The 19971-nt window shown below is 39.6% G+C and overlaps 2 protein-coding genes across 4 annotated transcripts in view; one reads left to right on the top strand and one right to left on the bottom strand.

Moving 5' to 3' along the window:
* The window catches only part of mov10a (Mov10 RISC complex RNA helicase a), a 13074-nt gene extending 10545 nt beyond the window's left edge, over positions 1 to 2529 (top strand). Inside the window, exons 19-22 of one of the 2 annotated variants that reach the window (XM_044215064.1) lie at positions 161 to 286; positions 385 to 473; positions 815 to 933; positions 1113 to 2529. In XM_044215064.1, the coding sequence (XP_044070999.1) occupies positions 161 to 286; positions 385 to 473; positions 815 to 933; positions 1113 to 1177 (399 nt within the window). In that variant the 3' untranslated portion in view covers positions 1178 to 2529. Of the gene's footprint in view, positions 1 to 160; positions 287 to 384; positions 474 to 814; positions 939 to 1112 lie in introns of those variants that run through there. The other variant, XM_044215073.1, reaches the window with a different exon arrangement.
* Positions 1797 to 19971, bottom strand: LOC122884762 (rho-related GTP-binding protein RhoA-D-like). Of its 2 annotated transcripts, XM_044215092.1 has the most exons (6): positions 19818 to 19939; positions 17400 to 17550; positions 9785 to 9942; positions 7482 to 7602; positions 6931 to 7061; positions 1797 to 4970 (listed from the first exon to the last, which is right to left on the bottom strand). In XM_044215092.1, the coding sequence occupies exons 3-6, from the start codon at positions 9938 to 9940 to the stop codon at positions 4797 to 4799; spliced, it is 582 nt and encodes a 193-aa protein (XP_044071027.1). In that variant the 5' UTR covers positions 9941 to 9942; positions 17400 to 17550; positions 19818 to 19939; the 3' UTR covers positions 1797 to 4796. The 2 variants fall into 2 exon arrangements, with proteins under 2 accessions (XP_044071027.1, XP_044071021.1); XM_044215086.1 differs by lacking the exon at positions 17400 to 17550 and having other exon boundaries at positions 19818 to 19971.

The following is a 19971-nucleotide window of genomic DNA, read 5'->3' as shown; positions in this document are numbered from 1 at the left end:
CATAAGGATGCTCATTTTAAAGTCTCTTCTGCACTCTTCTGTTCATCTGTTTCCTTCCATACAAAAGTGTAATTAAATAAATAAGGACTGTGTTCATTCACAGCTATATTATTTGAAATAATTTTGTATTTTGGCTGAAAATGTATTTCTCTGTTATCAGGTGGGTTCTGTGGAGGAGTTTCAGGGACAAGAGAGAAAGATCATCATGGTCTCTACTGTCCGCAGCAGCATCAACTATGTCAAGATGGACAAAGACTTCAACATTGGATTCCTGTCAAATGAAAAGGTCTGTTATATTCCTTCCTTACCATATAAAGTGATGATGATACCAGCAGGATCTTTCATTTCTTCTTGTTTCTTTATTTATATGTATCTACTCTGCAGAGATTCAATGTGGCCGTGACCAGAGCCAGGTCCCTGTTGATAGTCGTGGGAAACCCTGTGATCCTCAATAAGGACCCCACCTGGGAGAAGTAAGGCAAAGCAGGACACATGAGGTGTTTTAGCAGTGTTGGGAGAAAATACAACAAGAGTATTATTTCAGTTGCAGATGCTGAGTTAAGAGCCTTGTATTGAAACGTGATGTGATTGTTGAGATTGAAAGTGCATTCTTGACCTTGGAAACAGTTGTTGACAAAACAGTCTCACCACAAGATCTATTTAGTGGCTGTTCTGGAGCTTATCACACAATTCTCCTCAGCAGCTGAAGTTTATCCAGTTGTCATGGAGTTTAGATTTCCTTTTAATTTATTTTTCTGAGCATTTCAAGGACTTGTTGTCTGTGCATTCCTAATCTGTGATTTTTCATTTGCAGGTTCATCAGCTACTGTGTGAAGGAGGGGGGTTACACTGGATTTGACTTTAAAGATGCAGAAGGAGAAGATGATATTGTGTCAAGACTGGCAACCCTGAAAATCAACGTGGATTCTGACAGTTAGTACAGTTATAACCTCAGTAAACCTTCAAGTGATGCTTGGCTGGATCATTACCAGCTACAGCTGAAATAGTAATATGTTTTTAAGTAATTAGATCTGAACAAAACATTTATTCAGGCTATTATCACTTGCACAAAGCAGTCATGAAACGTTTGTGTCTTTCTGCATTTGTCATAGATCCTGTAGCAGAGGAGAGTGCCCTCCAGCAGTATGTGGACCCTGAATGGAAAAATGAGCATTAACATCTCCACCATTTGCAGTGACATCCTCAAAAGATAATTAGATAGTACAATAGAAGTACATAGAGGCGAAGCAAGTATCAGAATTTCATTTTTCCTCTCTTTGAGCTTTAAACGCAACATTGGCATCTATTATTTAAGAATATATCCCTTTTTATGAGCCTTTCTGAGAGCAGTTTGCATATTTTGGTGCAATAAAACAGTGCTCTGTTTTTGATGACAATGCCAAAATGAACTAGCGAATCTCTTGTTTTTCACTTTGTCTCTTCGGTGGCTTTTTAAATAAAGCTGCCACTTACAGCAAGTTCAATTAGCATGAACATTGCTGCACACAAGCAAATAATTTTCTGAGTGAGAAAATAAGGAGCAGACTGTTGTGTTTCTCAGGAATTCCTCACCGTTTGTCTTACTGCTGTTTGAACTTTACAAGTCTCTTTTTATCTCATCTATTCCTTTGATTGTATTTGAATACTGAAGAAATAGACACATTTTTTAACCTTATTGTACTGCACCCTGTCATATCATAATTACTATGATTAATCATCACCTTAATGTTAACATGCAGTAAACCATATTTGATGTCTTCATTTTCAACAAGAATTGACCAAAGAAGGCGAGTCGGTCTTGTCTCAAAAATAGTTTATTAACAATGTTTATGTTCACTTCAGATTAAACATTCACTGCAACACTTTCTGTTTACAAAGCATTATTACAATGAGCTTTTATATAAATCTGGATCCTTTTATCATTTCAAATACTTCCATTGAAAGAAAGAAAAATGTTACACAACACTGAGCAGAAGCTGTTCCCAAAGACGTGTGCGTGTAATGTTTGTGTGTGCGTGCACACTGTAAAGACCCATGGTTTTCTCATGCATGCATCGACATCATAAGGACAACTTTTGATTTAGCGCAACATCTGCATACACATTAACAGCAGTACTGTACATGCTTTTAGTGATATGTTCAACACTAGACCCTCTGCTGCTCTAAGGGAATGCTTTTATCATTATGCTACGCTTCCAGCTGTGAAAGTTATTCGACTATCTCTGCCGACCTCTAATTTCCAAGAATTCCTTGGCGTTAAGCTTGTTGAGACTCGTGAACATCATGCCACAACTATGAAACCCAGAACTCAAGGCTTATGTTTTCATTGATAAAAATCTTTATTCGTAAGGATCTGAATCTCTTTACTCTTGCCTTGTTAGTGTGCTTGTTGTCCACAATAATGCACAAAGTCCAGAGTTAAAACATAGTATCCACTGTATAAAGAGTTGAAGTAACAATTTTAATATGGTGCTTGTGTGTGATTGTAATCAATGCCCCCTCTCCTCAAAAAAAACAAACAAAAAAACACCAGTTGAGCTGTGGAAAATAGTTTTATAAGTTGTAGCTCCATTGGATCACTCAGTTAAAGCATATGTGCTTGGCCAGTAGAGGGTATAAAGTTGCTTTACAGATGGCATTACAATATAACAGATACAGATCCTGCCAGCTGGTAGGTTTCTTGCCTTTACTGGCATTATAAGAAGGTTGCATGCAACATCAAAGATATCGTTTTGCCACACACATTTCAACGTCCACCCTCCTCTAGACAGACAGCAACATGCAACCAAGGGACATGTACAGTTCATGAATGAGCAACAGAGGCAGAGAAAAGGAATGCCACTAAGAGTATGTGCCTAAGGACAGTCGCTGGGCCTTTCAAGCATTGTATATCAAGCCAATATATTTTCAGGTCAAATTCACAATTAAGTATTCTGAGAGGACACGTGAGCAAGAACTGGGACCAGTGGACGATCTCTGACATGTCTCCAAAAGCTTCTATGAGTACAATTCAGTGTAGACCCTTGATGATCTTCTGCTCCTTTGACATGATACATAAAATATCAAATGTTTCTTGCCAAGAAGTGAAGATCAAGAGCAACATAGATCGGGATAAAGATCGACAAATCAATTAAACCAATTTCCATCTTTCCACAGTCCACAACTTTTTTGGCAGTAATACACAACTCTAAAACATCATAGACACTCTTTATGGCTCCAGACAGATGTTTTCCCAGTGATGTTGAGGAAATATGTAATGTTAAAGTTTTGTAATTTTCCCATGACTCAGTCTTGACGCAAAACTACATGAGAGACTGCATTTACAGATACAATGTTAATATTTGTGTTATGAGGACTGAAAGTTTTAGGAAATGTAACAACACATTTTGTGTAATCAAGCATATTTTTGAAGAATTTCAAAGAACCAAGCTTTGTGAAACATGTCAGAAATGTCACTCTTGACCTTGTCAGTCAGTATCAGGTTGGCATAGAGCAGCTGGTCTATCTGGTCTGGGAGAGAACAACTAAAAGGCACACCAGTACAGAGAAGGCACCGGGGAAAAACAAGCTCCTCACACACAACTCAGTTTCTCTCAAACATGTAAAGAATGTCGTCCAACTGGAAACATCCACACGCAAAGGCTAACATCTCTGACAAGACATAATTTCCATGACTGGGCTAACCTGTCAAACACAGATTCCAACAGTGGGCGTGACCGGCTCTCTTGCATTGCAGTAGAAGAAGAGCTGAACTCAGTCACTCACAATAAACAAACAGGGGAGGTTTTACCAGGTCTTGGCCTTCATGTGATTTCTGTTTCAGCTGTGTTATCTCCCTGTTGGTCCTAACAGCCTTTTGGGAAAGTTGAGTCATATTGGCTTGTGTCTTGATTGGTCAGTTCTAATCTGCCCATCCTGGTCCACTGCACAGATTAGCAATAGTTATGAGGGATGCATGTAAATAATCAGATCTTATACTCTTACACTCACTCCTTTATTGACTATGTATCGCATTACAGAGGCAGCTACCTTTTTTATCCTCAATGAGTATGGCAAATGTTGAGGGAACGCTGATGTTTCATGCCAATAAAAATGACACAAGCAACCATTTGTTGTGCTTGACGAGTTGTCAACAGCACTGAAAGCCTTAGTTATGGCTTTGCTCTGGTTTCACAATGACAACGCTGTGTAAAATGATCTACAGTACAATGGAGAACCCCTCAGCTGAAATGTTAGCTAGCTGACAAACATGAGAAGTAGACAGTGGTAAAAACTTAAAAACAAAACAAAACAAAAGGCACTAGCTCTTACGGTCAAAAGATATCAACTTTCATTGTATATCGCGACTGCTACCATGATAAACAGAACTGATACTAAACAGGACAGTCTGGACTGTTTGGACAAGACCTTACTCATGAAGACTATACAAGCTAAGAAGGACGCTGCTCGCCCAAGCTCGTGAAGAACAATATTGCATACAAATATGTGCATCTATCACTGCCTCGTTACATTACAAATATAAAGAAAAACAAGTAGGAAATCATTCTATGCGTAAAGACAGATTTTTGAAGAAAATGAACAAATCAACATGGAACTTTAAACATCAATTTCTAACAGCTGTAATATAGACAAAGTCCATTTCCTGTATTAGGTCTGTTTGCTTTCGATTCATCTGCCTGCCTGTTATCGTGAAATGCAAGATACAGTACAAAGATGCCATTTGGTAAAGGGTCAGTCCTTTTCATGTGTTTTGTTTTTCTACTATTGGTCAGTTGATTTTATGGTGTCTAAACTGCTCACAGCAGTGTGCAGCCGGCTTTCTTCTTGCGCTTGCGGACCTGCAGTGCCGCTCTAGTGGCCATCTCGAACACTTCCCGCACGCCATCCTTGGTCTTGGCAGAGCACTCCAAGTAGCCAAAAGCACTGATCCTGCCAGCCATGTCTCTGCCTTCTTCTGGCTTCACCGGCTCCTGCATGGTTAGATCAGAGAGTGTCAGGGACTGTATGGGAATTATTAGTAGGGAAGGTCGTTCAGAAAAAGGGTAAGAGTTATTTTTTTTCCTTTTTGCTGAAGGGAAGGTAATCTTTATTCTTTGGGAGTGACTGAATGTCATTTATCACTACCCTATAGCAGCTCCCATTATGTTGTTCTGCATCTAAACAAAAAGCTGAATGACAGTAAAGAGTAAAATGTTCAAAAAAAAGTGTAAATTAGTCAAAGTGACAGTGACAGCTTTTGGTTCAAAAAAAAGTTGTATGTTTGACATGATGGAAAATAATAAGAAAATATAGATAACACAGGAGAGCCTTGCTTCTTAAAAAAGTGAAACAGAGCTGCAAGGATTAGTCGAATAAGAAAATTAATCGACAACTACTTCAATAATCGATTCAGTTAAGCAACAGTGCCAAATATTCTCTAGTTTCAGTTTTTGCTGCTGCTCTTTGTGAAATATGACAGTAAATTGAATATCTTTGGGTTTTGGACTGTTGGTCTGACAAAACAAGCAATTACTGTAGCTAACATCTAACATTTTATAGACTAAACAATTAATCGAGAAAGTAATTGGCATATTAATCGATAATAAAACAATTGTTAGTAGCAGCCCTTAACATGTTCAGTCCACCTGACCACCTCAATCATTTCTGTACAGTCCCTTATAAAACCAAATAAGCTAAATTTGGTGCACCTGTATTTTTATGCCTGCCTGCACCGTCTTGAAATGATGACAGCTATATTGGAATCAGAGCCTCAAGTACAAACTTCACTGACCCTCCCAGTCACATCATAGCTTACACATGTCGAGCCAACAATGTCTGCCCAAAACACTTGAACTGATGACTTAGTGCTACTCTTTGTCAAACAGTTCCTACAGAAAGGAAAAGCTGACAGTTGCCATCTGAAAGAGCTGGAGAGCTTTGTCAACATGTTCCTATTATCAGCTGGACCTGGAGACAGACAGAGAATGAGCCATAGTGGCATGCTGTGCCATTCTGTGACACAGTAAACCAGTATGTTGCTGTTATTACAGGCCAGTAACAGCCTTTTCAGAGTGCTGTCAACGTTTGTTCCCCAAGAGAAGTTAACTTTCAGTGATAGGTAAAAAAATGATTAAAAAAGGGAGATAGTGAGGGATTTCATTTCAATTAATCTTTCTTTTGGCTTTTCCTATTTTAGAAAATTGTCTTCTCTGATCAATATTTGTCATGTGAAGACAGATGATGAAACGACGGTCATCATCATAACTTTCCAGATTTGTAAACTCGTGTCTCATAGTGTTATAAACCACTGTGCAGTGTTTTGGAGTCTAATAAGCCTTCAAATTCATGGATGTATTACTCAAACCTGCCTTTCTGGATCACATTTTATCGTCTCAAGGTACTGTCACATTAAGCTTCCGCTCAACAAAATTGCCCCGCATTCAGCCCTGAAAAAGGACATGATATCACGGTTCCAATGTGGTGAAAAAATGTTGAGCAGAGTGATCAAAAACTGTAAACTGTCTGTGGTGCGATGCTGCAGCTGGTAGCAGCTAGCAGTGTAATGAATGTACTAAACATGGGGATGAAACACACTAGAATATTGACTTCTCCATTTTTAAACACAGTGCATCAGTGTTTCTCTTGGCTGACTCTGAGTCTACATCCGCACGGTCAAAGTTGAACAGAGGTGAACTCTAACCTGCCAAAGCCAGCTGGAGATCGCGCTGAAACAGGAAATGCAGACTTGAATTCGTCGGTTGAGTGGGATTCAACAGAAGTGAATGGGAGATGGAACAAATATTCGCCTGATGGAAGTGTAATGTGACCATACCTTTACTGGTGCCTGAGGCAACATGCCAACAAAGTAGCCCCTTGTGGTTTTTTAATGCAGTCCTACTTGTACCTTATTACCCCATTCCACAGTTCATTGACCTTCAGAGGCTTTTGTACCTGCTTCATCTTGGCCAGCTCTCTCCGTGTGTGCTCATCATTCCTCAGGTCCTTCTTGTTCCCCACCAGGATGATGGGAACATTGGGACAGAAGTGCTTCACCTCAGGCGTCCACTTCTCAGGGATATTTTCTGTCCCGGGAGAGACAAGAAGTGAGCTGAAACACTTGAGGGTGTGGGTGGGTGGGGGGTGGGGGGGGTCTATAAAAAGGGACAGGCAGTGCAGAGTCACGGTGCAGAACACTTCTCATGATGGATTGCTCTGCAGACTGCTCGAGGCAGAGATGTTTTTAGCTGCACTAATCCTACTTCCCATCAAGTCCATTAAGGCTAACAGCTTGCTTAGCTGATATGAACGGCCTTGATTCTGTGAAGATAAACACGATAACATTTAACAAGATCACTTTCATACGTAGTCATGAATTTTTATAAGTTTATCATATTAGTCAGCTTTCTGCGCTGCTGCCGTCTCAGCTAGACTAACCTGTTTAGACATAGGTTATACAAATAAAATGTTTTACAATAGGCTTCTGCATGTCAGCAGTTCCTTACCTAAACTGTCTGGGCTGTCGATGGAGAAGCACATGAGGATGACGTCTGTGTCAGGGTAGGAGAGAGGCCTCAGCCTGTCGTAGTCCTCTTGGCCTGCAGTATCCCACAGCGCCAACTCCACCTGGGAGAAATCACAAGAAAAACATTGTAAGATTAGTAGTAGACAAACAAAATACATATGCTGTACATGAAGGTGGATTCATCTTGGTTTTGGAAGTGATTCTCCTGTTACTCCTTATTATCTCCATGATTCATTCATTTATGTCATTTTGTTGAAAGTTTTGCGATTTGAACCTTTCTTTAAATTAAAATTTGCTGTCTGCCCAGAGTAGTCGTAATGTTGCTCACTGTACCGGATGAACACACAAAAAAACATTTAACCAGTCACAACATCATTAGTTATGAAGTTTCTTTTCTCATCCACTGAGAGCTGTGACTATTTGGAGTATGACGAGTATGAACCTTGAGGCATGCGGTGCATCTGAGTGATTTTCCCAATGGCCAATAAATACCAGGAAGTATATAATGTTAATATTACTTAACCTCGGAACATTTATCTCCTCTTGCCACACATATCTTGCATAACTTCAATGTTTAAATATTTGCTTCTCATCACCATTACAGGTCTGACCTAATCAGCTTCATAAAGTCTGTTATGTTGTCAGTGTGGAAATGAACTCAGGGACTGGCCTCATCCCATCACACCACTGATTAATTCAATTAGGGAAAATGGGAGATTAGCAAGCATCAAACCAGATACCTTCTGTCCCTGTACAGGCATTAACAGCCAGTCTTCACTCGACTCCGCTCTTTAGCTGACTCACTGTGTTTGGGGTGGGGGGGGACTTTTGCAAAGTTTTAAATACTGGAACTGTACTGAATGACAATAGATTCTGGTATGCCCACAGAGAGCACAAGCATCAGTCAACGGTCCCAAAATAGAGGTTTGCAGAGGCAGAGGGTGGGAGGTGGCAGCACACTGTTGAGATTGTACGAGCAGCCGGAGCGGCTATGTTCCCACTGGACTTACTGTAAGCTGCAGACTTTGGGGAGGAAAAGAACGAGGGAAAAAAAACAGCTATTTTTAGAGTCTGCCCACTGCACTGAAGGTGAGAGAAAGAAAATGTTTTTTACCCTTGTAGGGGGTGACTCAAATTTAGGGGCTGAGAACACAGTCCAGCTGGTTGTATAATGGGCTACTTCTTATGGGGCGGCCATCCTCTCGAAAGCTGCAGGGGGATAACTAAAGAGGCCGACACCAAAATTATCTCCCTCTAGACCGATGTCCATCATGGATCCCTAACTTTGTATTTCCTGTCCAGAACACAACAGTTAACCCTTCCTTGCCTCCCAGCATCTAAGTGCGACCAGGACAGGAAATGAGAGACGTTTATCGGGCAGGATGAGGAGGAGGGTCCTGATGTGAGGAGGGGGATTGCCAGGAGACGTCCTTGTTCCCTGTCTGAACAGGAAGCTGGGAAGGAGAGTCATTTCCTGTTTTGCCAAGTGGTGATCCTGCAGCGGTGGTCAGCTCAAGAGAACAAAACCCTTTGACATCTGTGGCTCAGACTCGACCCTCGTTGATCAACTCCCCGTGACTCAGATTCAAGACACTAGTAGGACTTTAATGTAATTGGTTTCATAACTCTGGCTGTGTCTGAAATAACTCTATACTTAGGCAGGTCTGTAACACTTTGGATTTCTCCACGTTAAAGCAGGTGTGCATGGTGCTGTAGTAAGAGTGATGGTGTGTGGTGTCTTTGTTTTTAGCCTTTTTAACCAAAAATACAACAGCAAAAGTGTGAGGATTGGATTAAACAGTGAGTTTGTCTGCTCTAACTTAAGATGCCATCTATCTTACTACCTACACCTAATCCAGCACTACTTCCAAGGCCAAGGCCATTTTTTCATACTACATTACTTTGTAGGGTTACAATTTCCATTTTAATGATATAGCCATCAAGAGCATATCGACAGTGACAGTTGTCATTTCAGCTGGCTAGAAGTGAGAAGCTGCTTTTGTCTACCTATGTCTAAAAATCAAGAAGTCATTGTTTCAAATATTACTAAGAATCTTGAGTGGTAAATCTGCCATCATTTTATATTATGTGCTGTGCAAGAACGGAAACTTGACAGGCGTAGCAACAGTAACTAAGGCTTAGCATCAATTTGGCCATTCATATTATTACTTAACTTAAGGACAGTGTGGTGTATGACACAAACGGAAAGACTTTCTATGTGGATGCGAAGATGACAGACACAACCACTTCTAGACTGCTTACTTGGGTGTCAAATGTACAAACCTGTTTTCCATCAACTTCAATATCAGCGATGTAGTTCTCAAACACTGTCGGGACGTAGACTTCAGGAAACTGGTCTTTACTGAAAACAATGAGAAGACATGTTTTTCCGCAAGCTCCATCCCCGACAATCACCAGCTTCTTCCGAATAGCTGCCATCTCTGTTGAGTAACAAGAGGAGGGTTTTTAAGAATTTGTCACAAACAGACATACAAAAAAAAAAAAAAAAAAAAAGACTGACTGCTGAGTGTCAAAATTATCAGGAGTGCCACAAAAGACAAAAGACTTTTTTGCCCTTATGGGAGATTTCACTTGTCGTGCTGCAGGAACGAGCCAAATAACACTGTCACACTTTGTCATCCATTTGTGTATTCCACACTACAGATATTTAAATTATTTGTAGAGATTGCAGGAACAAGATAAATCAAGAACACAATGTTGTACAAAACTTTTTCTGCTCATGCTGTGTGGCTCCAAAGCAACCACTCTGACATCACTGATTGACAGTACTGCATCACATTACACCTAAGGGAGTGCTCCTTGATCTGCACGTTGTCACAGACAACTGCAGTCACAGACCTTGAATCCCCAATGCCAAATCTAGACTACAAAGCTACATGAAGAACAGAGGAGAAGGAGGAAGATAGTGGAGTGACAGGGAACAGAAAGAGAGGGGCGGGGGTGGGGGTGTGGGGGTTGTTGAGACAAGCTGAGACATGAAGGAATGTGCTATCAGGCTCCTGCTCCGCCATGTTTGTCTCTGCAACTTGTGTGGAAAAGAAAAGCGTCTGGGAAATCAGAGCAGCTGGTAAACTACTTGGTAGAGTCCTAAAGCAAACAAAACATTACCCTGCTTTTGATCTCTACAGATGTTTCTTCAGTTCTCTTCAGGAATACTCTGATAGTAGACAATATCCTAATTATCTCAAAATCACTTTGCATTAAAGTAACAAAAGCTAAACCTGCCAGCCCATGCGTTCTTCCAGTGTTAAGCTGTAACTGCTTACAGTACATGTGGTTTAAAGAATTGTGAGCATGTGTGTCACTGCAGAGAAAGAAAATACCATGCAAGCATTTCACGCCAAAACAAAACCATGTCAGACAAAGATGGATGCAGGGTTAAATTTTACAGCTAAGCTTCAGGCCTGCAAGGATGAAGCTTTGCTGGGTTCCTGTGCAAAAATACAATCCACTAAACCAACCAAGAAACATTTCTGCAATAACCCCAGATGAGAGGACTGGTTTAGTTAGTGCAGGCTGTGTGGGGATGAGTTAGCAGTGCAGCTGATGGATGAGCCGGAGACCCGCTGCCTGCGAGCAGCTGTGCATATAGTCATTTGGCTTCTCACCTCATCCACTTTCTGCCAGACAGTCTTGACAGCAATACTCTTCACGAGGGCACCCACTTATCAGGGGAAATTAATCTTTCAGTGCTACTGGCAAAACTTTTGAGTTGAGTCTGCCCCAACGCCCACTTTTAATCTCTGCTCGGATGCTTAGCAACAGCAGACCTTTCAGTAAATAGCATCAAACCATAAAAAAAAAAATCACCACGAATACGGACTGAAGTTATTAGTCAAACTATTGTTGTTTTGGTACCATAACAGATCAGCGGATTGGTGTCACCAATTTAATCTAGATGGCTTGCTAAAAATCATTTCTTCCATGCAGGGCTGGGGGATTTGTGCAAAATTAATATCTCAATGTTCCTACATTTTAAAGCTAATACCTGTCAACATTTGCAAAGTCTAAACAAATCATAAGCTTGATCAGTAGCATTTGCATTATATTAAACAGCTGAGTTTACATTTACAAAGAAAATAAAAAGGAACCCATATGTTATGTGGATTTTACTAAAGAAATAGTTTGACATTTTGGGAAATGCGCATATTTGCTTTCTTGCAGAGAGTTAAATGATAAGATTGATACCACTCATGTCTGTACAGCAAATAAGAAGCTACCACCAGCTGCCACTTAGCTTAGCTTAGCACAAAGACTGGAAACAGCTGGCAAATAAGTGAAAAAGTGGAAAAGTCTTCAAATGTCTTTTTGTCCAACCAGAAACTGGAACCAGATAATTTTGGTATTTTTTCCTAAAAATGGTTGTCAATTCATTTTCTGCTGATCAATTAATCGACTAATTGTTGCAGCTCTACTTAACATTTTGAGGTTAAAAGGAGCTTGCATATTATACTGTGGCAAACATAAATACAAGGGGTATTGTTGGATTTTAAACTCAACTCAATAACTGTTGAATAAGAAAAGTCATTGCACAGATTAACAGGGAAATATGCACTGATTTACCTATGAATTGTTTTGGTAGTGTCAAAATAACAAAATAAGATACAAGGGCATAAATATGCATAAATATCCATAAAAAGCTCAGAAATATGTACATTTATATAAATTCTGCAAAAGTGCATACATTTATTAAAGCAAATTAATATATACATGTTATATGAATAAATGGGTTGGGTTGCAAAGTGAGCAAAGAAAGGAAAGAGTAAAAGAAGAAACAAAAAAGGATACAAGAGAATACATTATTAATAAATCCTGTTTCCATGGATATTTGGACTTGGCATAACCAGTAGCCATACTGGAAATTTCGGGTGTGTTTTCTTGTTTGACAGTTTTATTAACATCTTGGGTTAGTCGTTCCTTCTTATGGAAATTCTGGTCATGGTTTGTTCACATTTTCTTCCTTTTGCCCAAAGGCCCACTCCTTCTGGTGCAGTGTTCAGTTACAGCTGCACAGGCTTTGCATAGAGATGCCAAAGACTCAATTTTGAATTTAGGTTGCTGTAGCAAATACTGCTAGTGTGCTCACTCCTGTTATTTCTACATGTTTAATATGTACTGAAAGACAAGTAAGCAAATCATGACGACCAAAAATCATCATTCACTTCAGCTGCAGTTTCAAATGCTTCAAATGATATGAGATTATATTCAACAAAAAACAGAATATTTAATGAGAACAGAGACTGCTTCCACTTTCGTTCTGTAAGTGGGTTTGATACTGGGATGAATACTTATTCCAGAGAAACTGCACATTATCTTTTGATTTCCAGAGATTACCAACTGGACCGGAGATGGTCTAAACTAGATGATGGGTTCAAAGCCAAACAAGTGAGAGACTGCAGCACCGAGGCCTCAGAGGCTCACCCTGTGAAACAAAACAATCCACTTCCTGTTCTGTGAAGCCTGGGAGGAGCTTTTGGCTGCAGTTCTGTTTGGACAGGCCTCAGCAGAGCCGGGACACAGAGAGGGCTGCCAGAGGCAACGCAACACATGCAAGCACACACGCATGCTTACTCACACATACATGCACACTGTCGCCCTCTTTGCACTGCACGATAGCTTGTCCTTGGTGGCAGTGATATTGGAAGTCGATGATGGAACATCTTGACACATTGACCAACGGAAATTATGCGTGAAAATGTCCCATATAGTCACAAACTGTGCTGCATACTCAGGCTACCTATGACTGATGCCCTCAATTTAGGCGCTAATGGACACTAATGACAGCAACAACTGAGGAGGAAGTTTCGGTGGTTGCCAGTAGTAACCGATTTTACTACTGTTGTCATCCAGATCAAGCCTGTTTATCATGTTTCAGCCAGCATTCATCCTCTCCACATTCATATCAGATCCTGATCCCACCCTGATTCAATCACATGTGAATGGGTACCACATATCTGCAACTGGTATTAGCTGGCTGACCTTTGACTTACACACTACTGAATAAAAGCAAAAGGTGTCACTGAGAGATTAACCATCCTCATGAAAGCTGTGACAAAAGCAGAAATAGTTCAACATCATTCTGGCGGCTCTACATAACCATCACTCAATTCAGGGTGCAGACATTTTCATTTACATGTCACTGGGACTCTACACAACATAACTGAGATTTATCCAGTGGTGCAAAGAGGTATGCTAACATATTCATAAAGCCTTCAATCATGCTGAGGTTGACTGAGGACCAACTATAACTGTGAGACAGCAGGAACACTGTGTTACTTGCAGGTTAAACATCAAACAGACATACTGTAAGCAAAGATAGCAAAATAATACTGAATAATACTGAACTGACTGAACTTTAGTTAACTCGTCTTTTAGCCGGGGTTGTATTTATTGTAATAAAAGCGTACATTTTATCACTTCTTACTGCATTAAGTTATAACACAAGCTGGAGAACAAATATGCAACCTGATAAAGTGATATGAGCTATTTATATTAGCGACCAATTAGCATTCTTCCTCCCATTCTTCTAGAAGTGGTCCAACATTTTTGGCTTGTGACGTTATTTTGAATAAGGCCAGTCCAGCGATGCTGCAGGGGTGCCAGTTTAGGGAGCTCCAGCAAAAAAACCTGGCTCCAGTTTTGTCAAAACGCAACGCTATGTCATCCGGCAAGGCAATGCGTTGGCCAATCATTCATGCAAGCGCACCTTCCTGATGGATTACTTTGAAACATGAACGTATTTCTACTGACTAACTTCTACTAACTTTCCAGAGTTGTAAAATATTGTCTCATAGTATTATAAACCACTGCGCAGTGTTTTGGAATCTGAAAAGCCTTCAAATTTACTGATCTGTAACTGACACTGGACCTGTTTTAAAACGGGGCTGATTTCAGTCTGAACGCCCGATAATACGACGCCTCGTCACAGCATAGTGCATATGTTTATAAGTTGTAAGCAGTTCAACCAATGAGTGATTTTTCTTTCTCATATTGTTTAATTGGAAAACCGGCCTGAAGAGGTATAAGTATCTAGCATGTCAAAAGAAAAATGCAAAGATTAGAGAGAAATATAAAAAAAAAAATAAATTACCATAACCTATAACCATCTTATTTCTTTATTCTTCACAAGACTCCTCACATTTAGGTTGCAATTCCTCAGGGGGACCCTGACCCACAGGCTGTAAACCAGCGTTCTAAAATTATACCTTACAATGACATCCTTAAAGGAGTAGTTTGATATTTTGGAAAATACGCTTATTTGCTTTCTTCTCTCTAACTCTCTGCCGAGAGTTAGATGAGAAGATTAATACCACTGTCAAGTCTGTACAGTAAATAATGAGCTAGCTCCAGCAGCCGGTTAGCTTAGCTTAGCATAAAGTGTGTAAACAGGGGGGGAAAAAGCTAGCTTGGCTCTGTCCAAAGGTAACAAAATGCCTATCTTTAATTATCATTGTTAGAGACAGTCAGTCTCAGTAGATACACATTATCTACATAAAGTATATCTTACAGTACATATTTTGCTTGCTTAGCTACCCAGAGACTATAAAGTGCTAAAAATGAAAACCTCTGTAAAGTCAGCTAGTGTTGAAACAATTTCACAGTTAATCAATGACCAGAAAATCAATAATTCATTCATCGTTTAAGTCATTTATCAAGCAAACTTGCCAAAGATTTGCTGGTTCCAGCTTCTGAATTAGGAGGATTTGTTGTTTACCTCTTATATCATCATTCTATACTTCGGGGTTTCGAACTGTTGGTCAGTAAACTGAAGACGTCAACTTGTGATCAAGGAAACTACAGTGGACATTTTTTACAATTTTTGGGCGTTTAACTGACTTAAAGATTAAACTAAATGTAATCCACAGATTCATCATGGAAATAATAACAGTTGCGGACCAAACGTTAACAGAAATAAATGAAGCCGTCGCAGTACGTGTGAGTTCACTGTGCCGCTAAGCAATGAAGGAGACAAAGTGTAAAGTGAATGCTCTCAGACTCTGTAAACATAAAAATTGATCCAAACACAACATGGGGAGCCATTAAAAGACATAGAAAAAGCAAAGCACCATTACTTCCTACAACTATTTGAGCAAAACCCCGGGTTAATGAACACACCACCTCTCTCTTCCTCTAAGGAGGTTTTGAGGCTTAGGGGCCAACAGGAGTTATGCAACAAGCTGAGCAGAGTTAGCACAGAGCAGAGATTGACCCTGAACATTGAGGTACAGCTGCCTTTCAATCCTCATATGAGTTTAAAATCAACAACAATGCTGAACATAGACAAACATCTGACCAATAAAAGGCCTGCTGTTTCTGAGATGATGTGACTTTTTTGTTCTGAGGTCCTGCAAACAAGCAAACATATTACAGGAAATGAGTCAGAGTACGATTGCTTTGCTCGTCTAACAGGCTTCCCAGGGCTGCACCTCTTTCTTTGACACTAAACTCAGAAAGGCCGGAGTTACAAATCAGCTGATATCAACATTGAAAAGTTATTTCCTGGGTTTTTGGTGTTGTCATTACACAGGAGTTGTCAAGGAGCTCAGTCAAACTAGTAAAAAGTAAAAAGAGCAATAAAACCAAGGCTGGATTTTGACTGTTTGTCAGTTTGACAGGTAAACATTCACCCAGAGATTACAAGTCTAGCCTAAATCTCTATGGAACGATGCTAAACTTATTTTACTACATAAAAAAAAAAAGACTTTTAATGTACTTCAGTGACATGACTTTTACACGAATGCCCTCCAGCATCGTTGGCAGTCAACACAACTCATTTCTAATAAGGAATTAAGTGTTTTTACAATTATTTTTCTCAAGAGACACAAGCTAACGGGCTGTTGTGTTTTTTTTAAAAAACAAAGAAACCTTTAGATCTGAAGGCATGCAAGAATTTGCCTCACCTCTGCGAGTCTGTCTGTCAGAGAAATGGGCCAAAGTTCATTAACTGGCAGCTGCTGTGGCTGAGACGGAGCAGACAGCCTGCAACACCGGCTGTCTACACCACCTTAACCTGACGTAAAAAACATTTTATCTGACTAAATCTGACAGGAGGCTAAAGACATCAGCTCACATGCAGGAACAGATGTTGGGTGACAACTCACAAATCTTGCAAGAAAGCTTCAGGCTGTTTCAGATCAAGCATTTATGGGTACAATGTAGAGATTCCTGAGTATAAGCTGTGGGCTCAAGTGCATGAAATTGAAATGTGAGTGCTGAGCTCTCTTACACAACAGCAGGAATATACACACGAGATCAGGTCAGCCTCTCACATTCTTTGGGCGTGTGCTACAAACACACTAGCTCCTTAGTATCACTGAGTCATGACTTTACTGCTACACCCATGGAAATGATCAAATGTCCCTACAGTCAGCCAGCCCACGACATAAAACCAGGTATGACATCTCCGTTAAGGCCTCAGACAATGACCTATTTATCCATGCAAAGAAAATAAGTCAGAATTCAAATTTTTCAGACTCCAAACTAAAAATAAAAGGAACTTAAGGAGATTGTTTTTTTTTTAGATTAAAAGATTTTTGTTTAAAAAAAAAAAAGTTTGACATTTTGGGGAATACACTAATTTGCTTTCCTGCTGAGAGTTAGATGAGTAGATTGATACCACTCTCATGTTGGCTATGTTCGGTTAATATAAGGCTACAGCCAGAAGCCGGTTAGCTTAGCTTTAGCATAAAGAGCATAAAGAAGTCTCGCTGGGTTCTTGGAAACCTCACGATAATAAACAAGACTACAGGAAGTCACTGCTCCCAGCCAAGAAATAGTCACGCAAATAACCCCCATGGATGTATGAAAAGAACTGGATACCAGACTCAAAGATGTCGCCTATTTAAAAAAATTCATAATACAAAGAGTCATAACTGACCTTGTTTGTAGTTGGAGGTGTCCTGTCATCAGTTTTCCATACGTCTCTTTTATAATGGTGGTCTATGAGGAGAATGTTTTTTGGGCCACAGGGGATTGGCAGCAAGGCTGAGTGGCGGCTATTAATACATCCACAATAACCTGCCATAAAACTGCAACATGTGTTTTTAGACTTCAGGTTTGAACAAATTGAACAAATAAGATATGACGTTTTAATTAGTGAGCTTTACAGGTGCTGGTAGGTGGATTTTGTTATCTTTGGATAGAGCCGGGCTAGTTGTTTCCTCCTGTTTACAGTCTAATCACCACCTTGGCTGGCCATTTTCAAATTAATGACGCGCAGCCTGGTCACTTTCATGGCTTCTGTCAAGCAGCCATGAATTTATAAATACACAAAAGGAAGACACTTGCAGATACTCCTGGCTCTTAAAGACTATTGAGAGGAAATAGGGCAAGATGTGAGAGTCGAGTCAGCTGGTGGCAGCCGGAGTGATTACCAAACTCAAAGACAGAGGCAGAGGATGCACCGCATGGCTTTGAGAGAACCGACACCTCATGATTGACTTCTGTTCATAAGCAGACAAACAGGGCTGGCTGGCTGGCTGAGAGGACTCCACCAGAAGCACAAGTCCATCTACTCTAGAGCTGCGACGAATGATTATTTATTATCGATTCATCTGCAGATTATTTTCTTTATTAATCGTTTGGTCTTTAATGTTTCTAAAATAGTTTAAAATGACCATCAAAATTTCACAAGGACAAGGGGACATGTTAAAACTGCTTTGACCTGGCGTCTAAAAGCCAAAGATATTCAGTTTACTGTCATAGGAGACTAAAATCAACAGCAATTTTTCACATTTTAGAAGCGGGAACCTGTCCCCAAAATTAAACAATTAATCAATTATCAAAATTGATGCAGATTTTCTGTAATCAATTGACTAATTGATTTAACTCTAAACTACTCTATACAAGTGATGAAACAATTAGTCGATTAATTGATTGACGGAAAATTAATCAACAACAATAATGTTGACAACAACAATTGTCCATTGGACAAACCAAGCAATCTGAAGACCTCGCCTGGTACTCTGTGAATTATGATGTACATTTGTCACTATTTTCTGACATTTTATAGTCCAAACAATTAATAGATTGATCAAAACATTATCAACAGATTAACTGATAATGGTAATAACCGTTAGTTGCAGCCCTAATATATAAACAACAATACAATTTAGAAGACACTAATGCAACTAATAGTGTGTAGTTGAACATGCTGATGAAATGTTCAAACATATTTTGAAAAATAAAGTTTTCCCACAGTTTTCAGTCTGCAACTATATTCATTATTGATTATTCAGTTGAATCGATTGTTTTGATTGTTTAATTTACAAAATATCAATCACAATTTCCCAAATCTTGGAAGATGACATCTTCAAATTTCTTCTTTTGTCTGACTACCATGATATATCATGGTAGTCAGTTTATATCATTTATAATGATATAAAACTGAGAAAAGCAGCACACACTCATATTTAAGAAGATGGAACCTGGGAATGTTTGGCTTTTTTATTTTTTATTTTTTTTACCCTATTATCAAAAATAGTTAAAAATATAATTTTCTGTCCTTAGACGAATCGATTAATTGACTAATTGTTTCAGCACTTATACTTTTGCTGTCTACATCTATCTGGAAGTGTATCAAGTATATATTTTTGCATGAATGCCACATGTGTGATGATTTCCCAACACATTTGAACATATTTAGGAGGACGATCACAATATATTATAATAATTTTATGTGAATCTTGGAAGTGATCATGAATGGGACCTCCCTATTTAAAACACATTAAAAGCCCCGAATGAGCTCCCAAGTCGATTCAGATCTTTCTTTTAACATAATTAAGCCAACTTGTGCGTTTCAGCCTAAATAACTCACCCATGCTCTCAAATTTCACCCTCCGAAATGTTTTGTTGTGTTTGAAAATCACTGTTGGCAGTTCAAACAACGCCCTCTAAGAAGTGGGAGTCTTAATAATGAGGACATTAAGTGTTCCCAGGAATAGAAATGGCTCATTAGGAGATTTGCCATGCGGAGTTGCTCATTGAGGTCGCAGCAGTTGGACAGACTGTACATACCAACAGGATCTGATCTGCTTGCTTTGACTTTGAAACTAACAACAATGAAGGTATCAACAGTTGTACAGAAACACGCCCTGCCAACTACAGCCACACTGCATATACTTCATTATAAGGGATTAAACTATCTAAGCAGGAAAAAGGCGAATGTTAGTATGAGGACAAGCCACCACCTTGTTCTCTCACCCAAGTAGCTAAGTGAGCTATAATTAGACTGTCGACTTATGTCAAATGAGAATATTCAGTCAAACTAACGTTACAGCCTCCGTTTCATAGTTACCTGTCACCAGCCAGATGAGAGTTTTTTTTTATAAATATTAATCCCCGCTTGCTCTTTCCTCTTGATCGTGACACACACACTCACTTCTTGCTGCAGTATTCGCTAATTTCACAGTGAGGGTGCTGAGAAACGGGGCAGGCGAGCAAGATCCTCC

The sequence above is a fragment of the Siniperca chuatsi genome, linkage group LG2, assembly GCF_020085105.1.
Source record: "Siniperca chuatsi isolate FFG_IHB_CAS linkage group LG2, ASM2008510v1, whole genome shotgun sequence".
Classification (NCBI taxonomy): Eukaryota; Metazoa; Chordata; class Actinopteri; order Centrarchiformes; family Sinipercidae; genus Siniperca; species Siniperca chuatsi.
The sequence above is the reverse complement of the archived record's forward strand: the minus strand, read 5'-3'. Positions and strand labels throughout refer to the sequence as shown.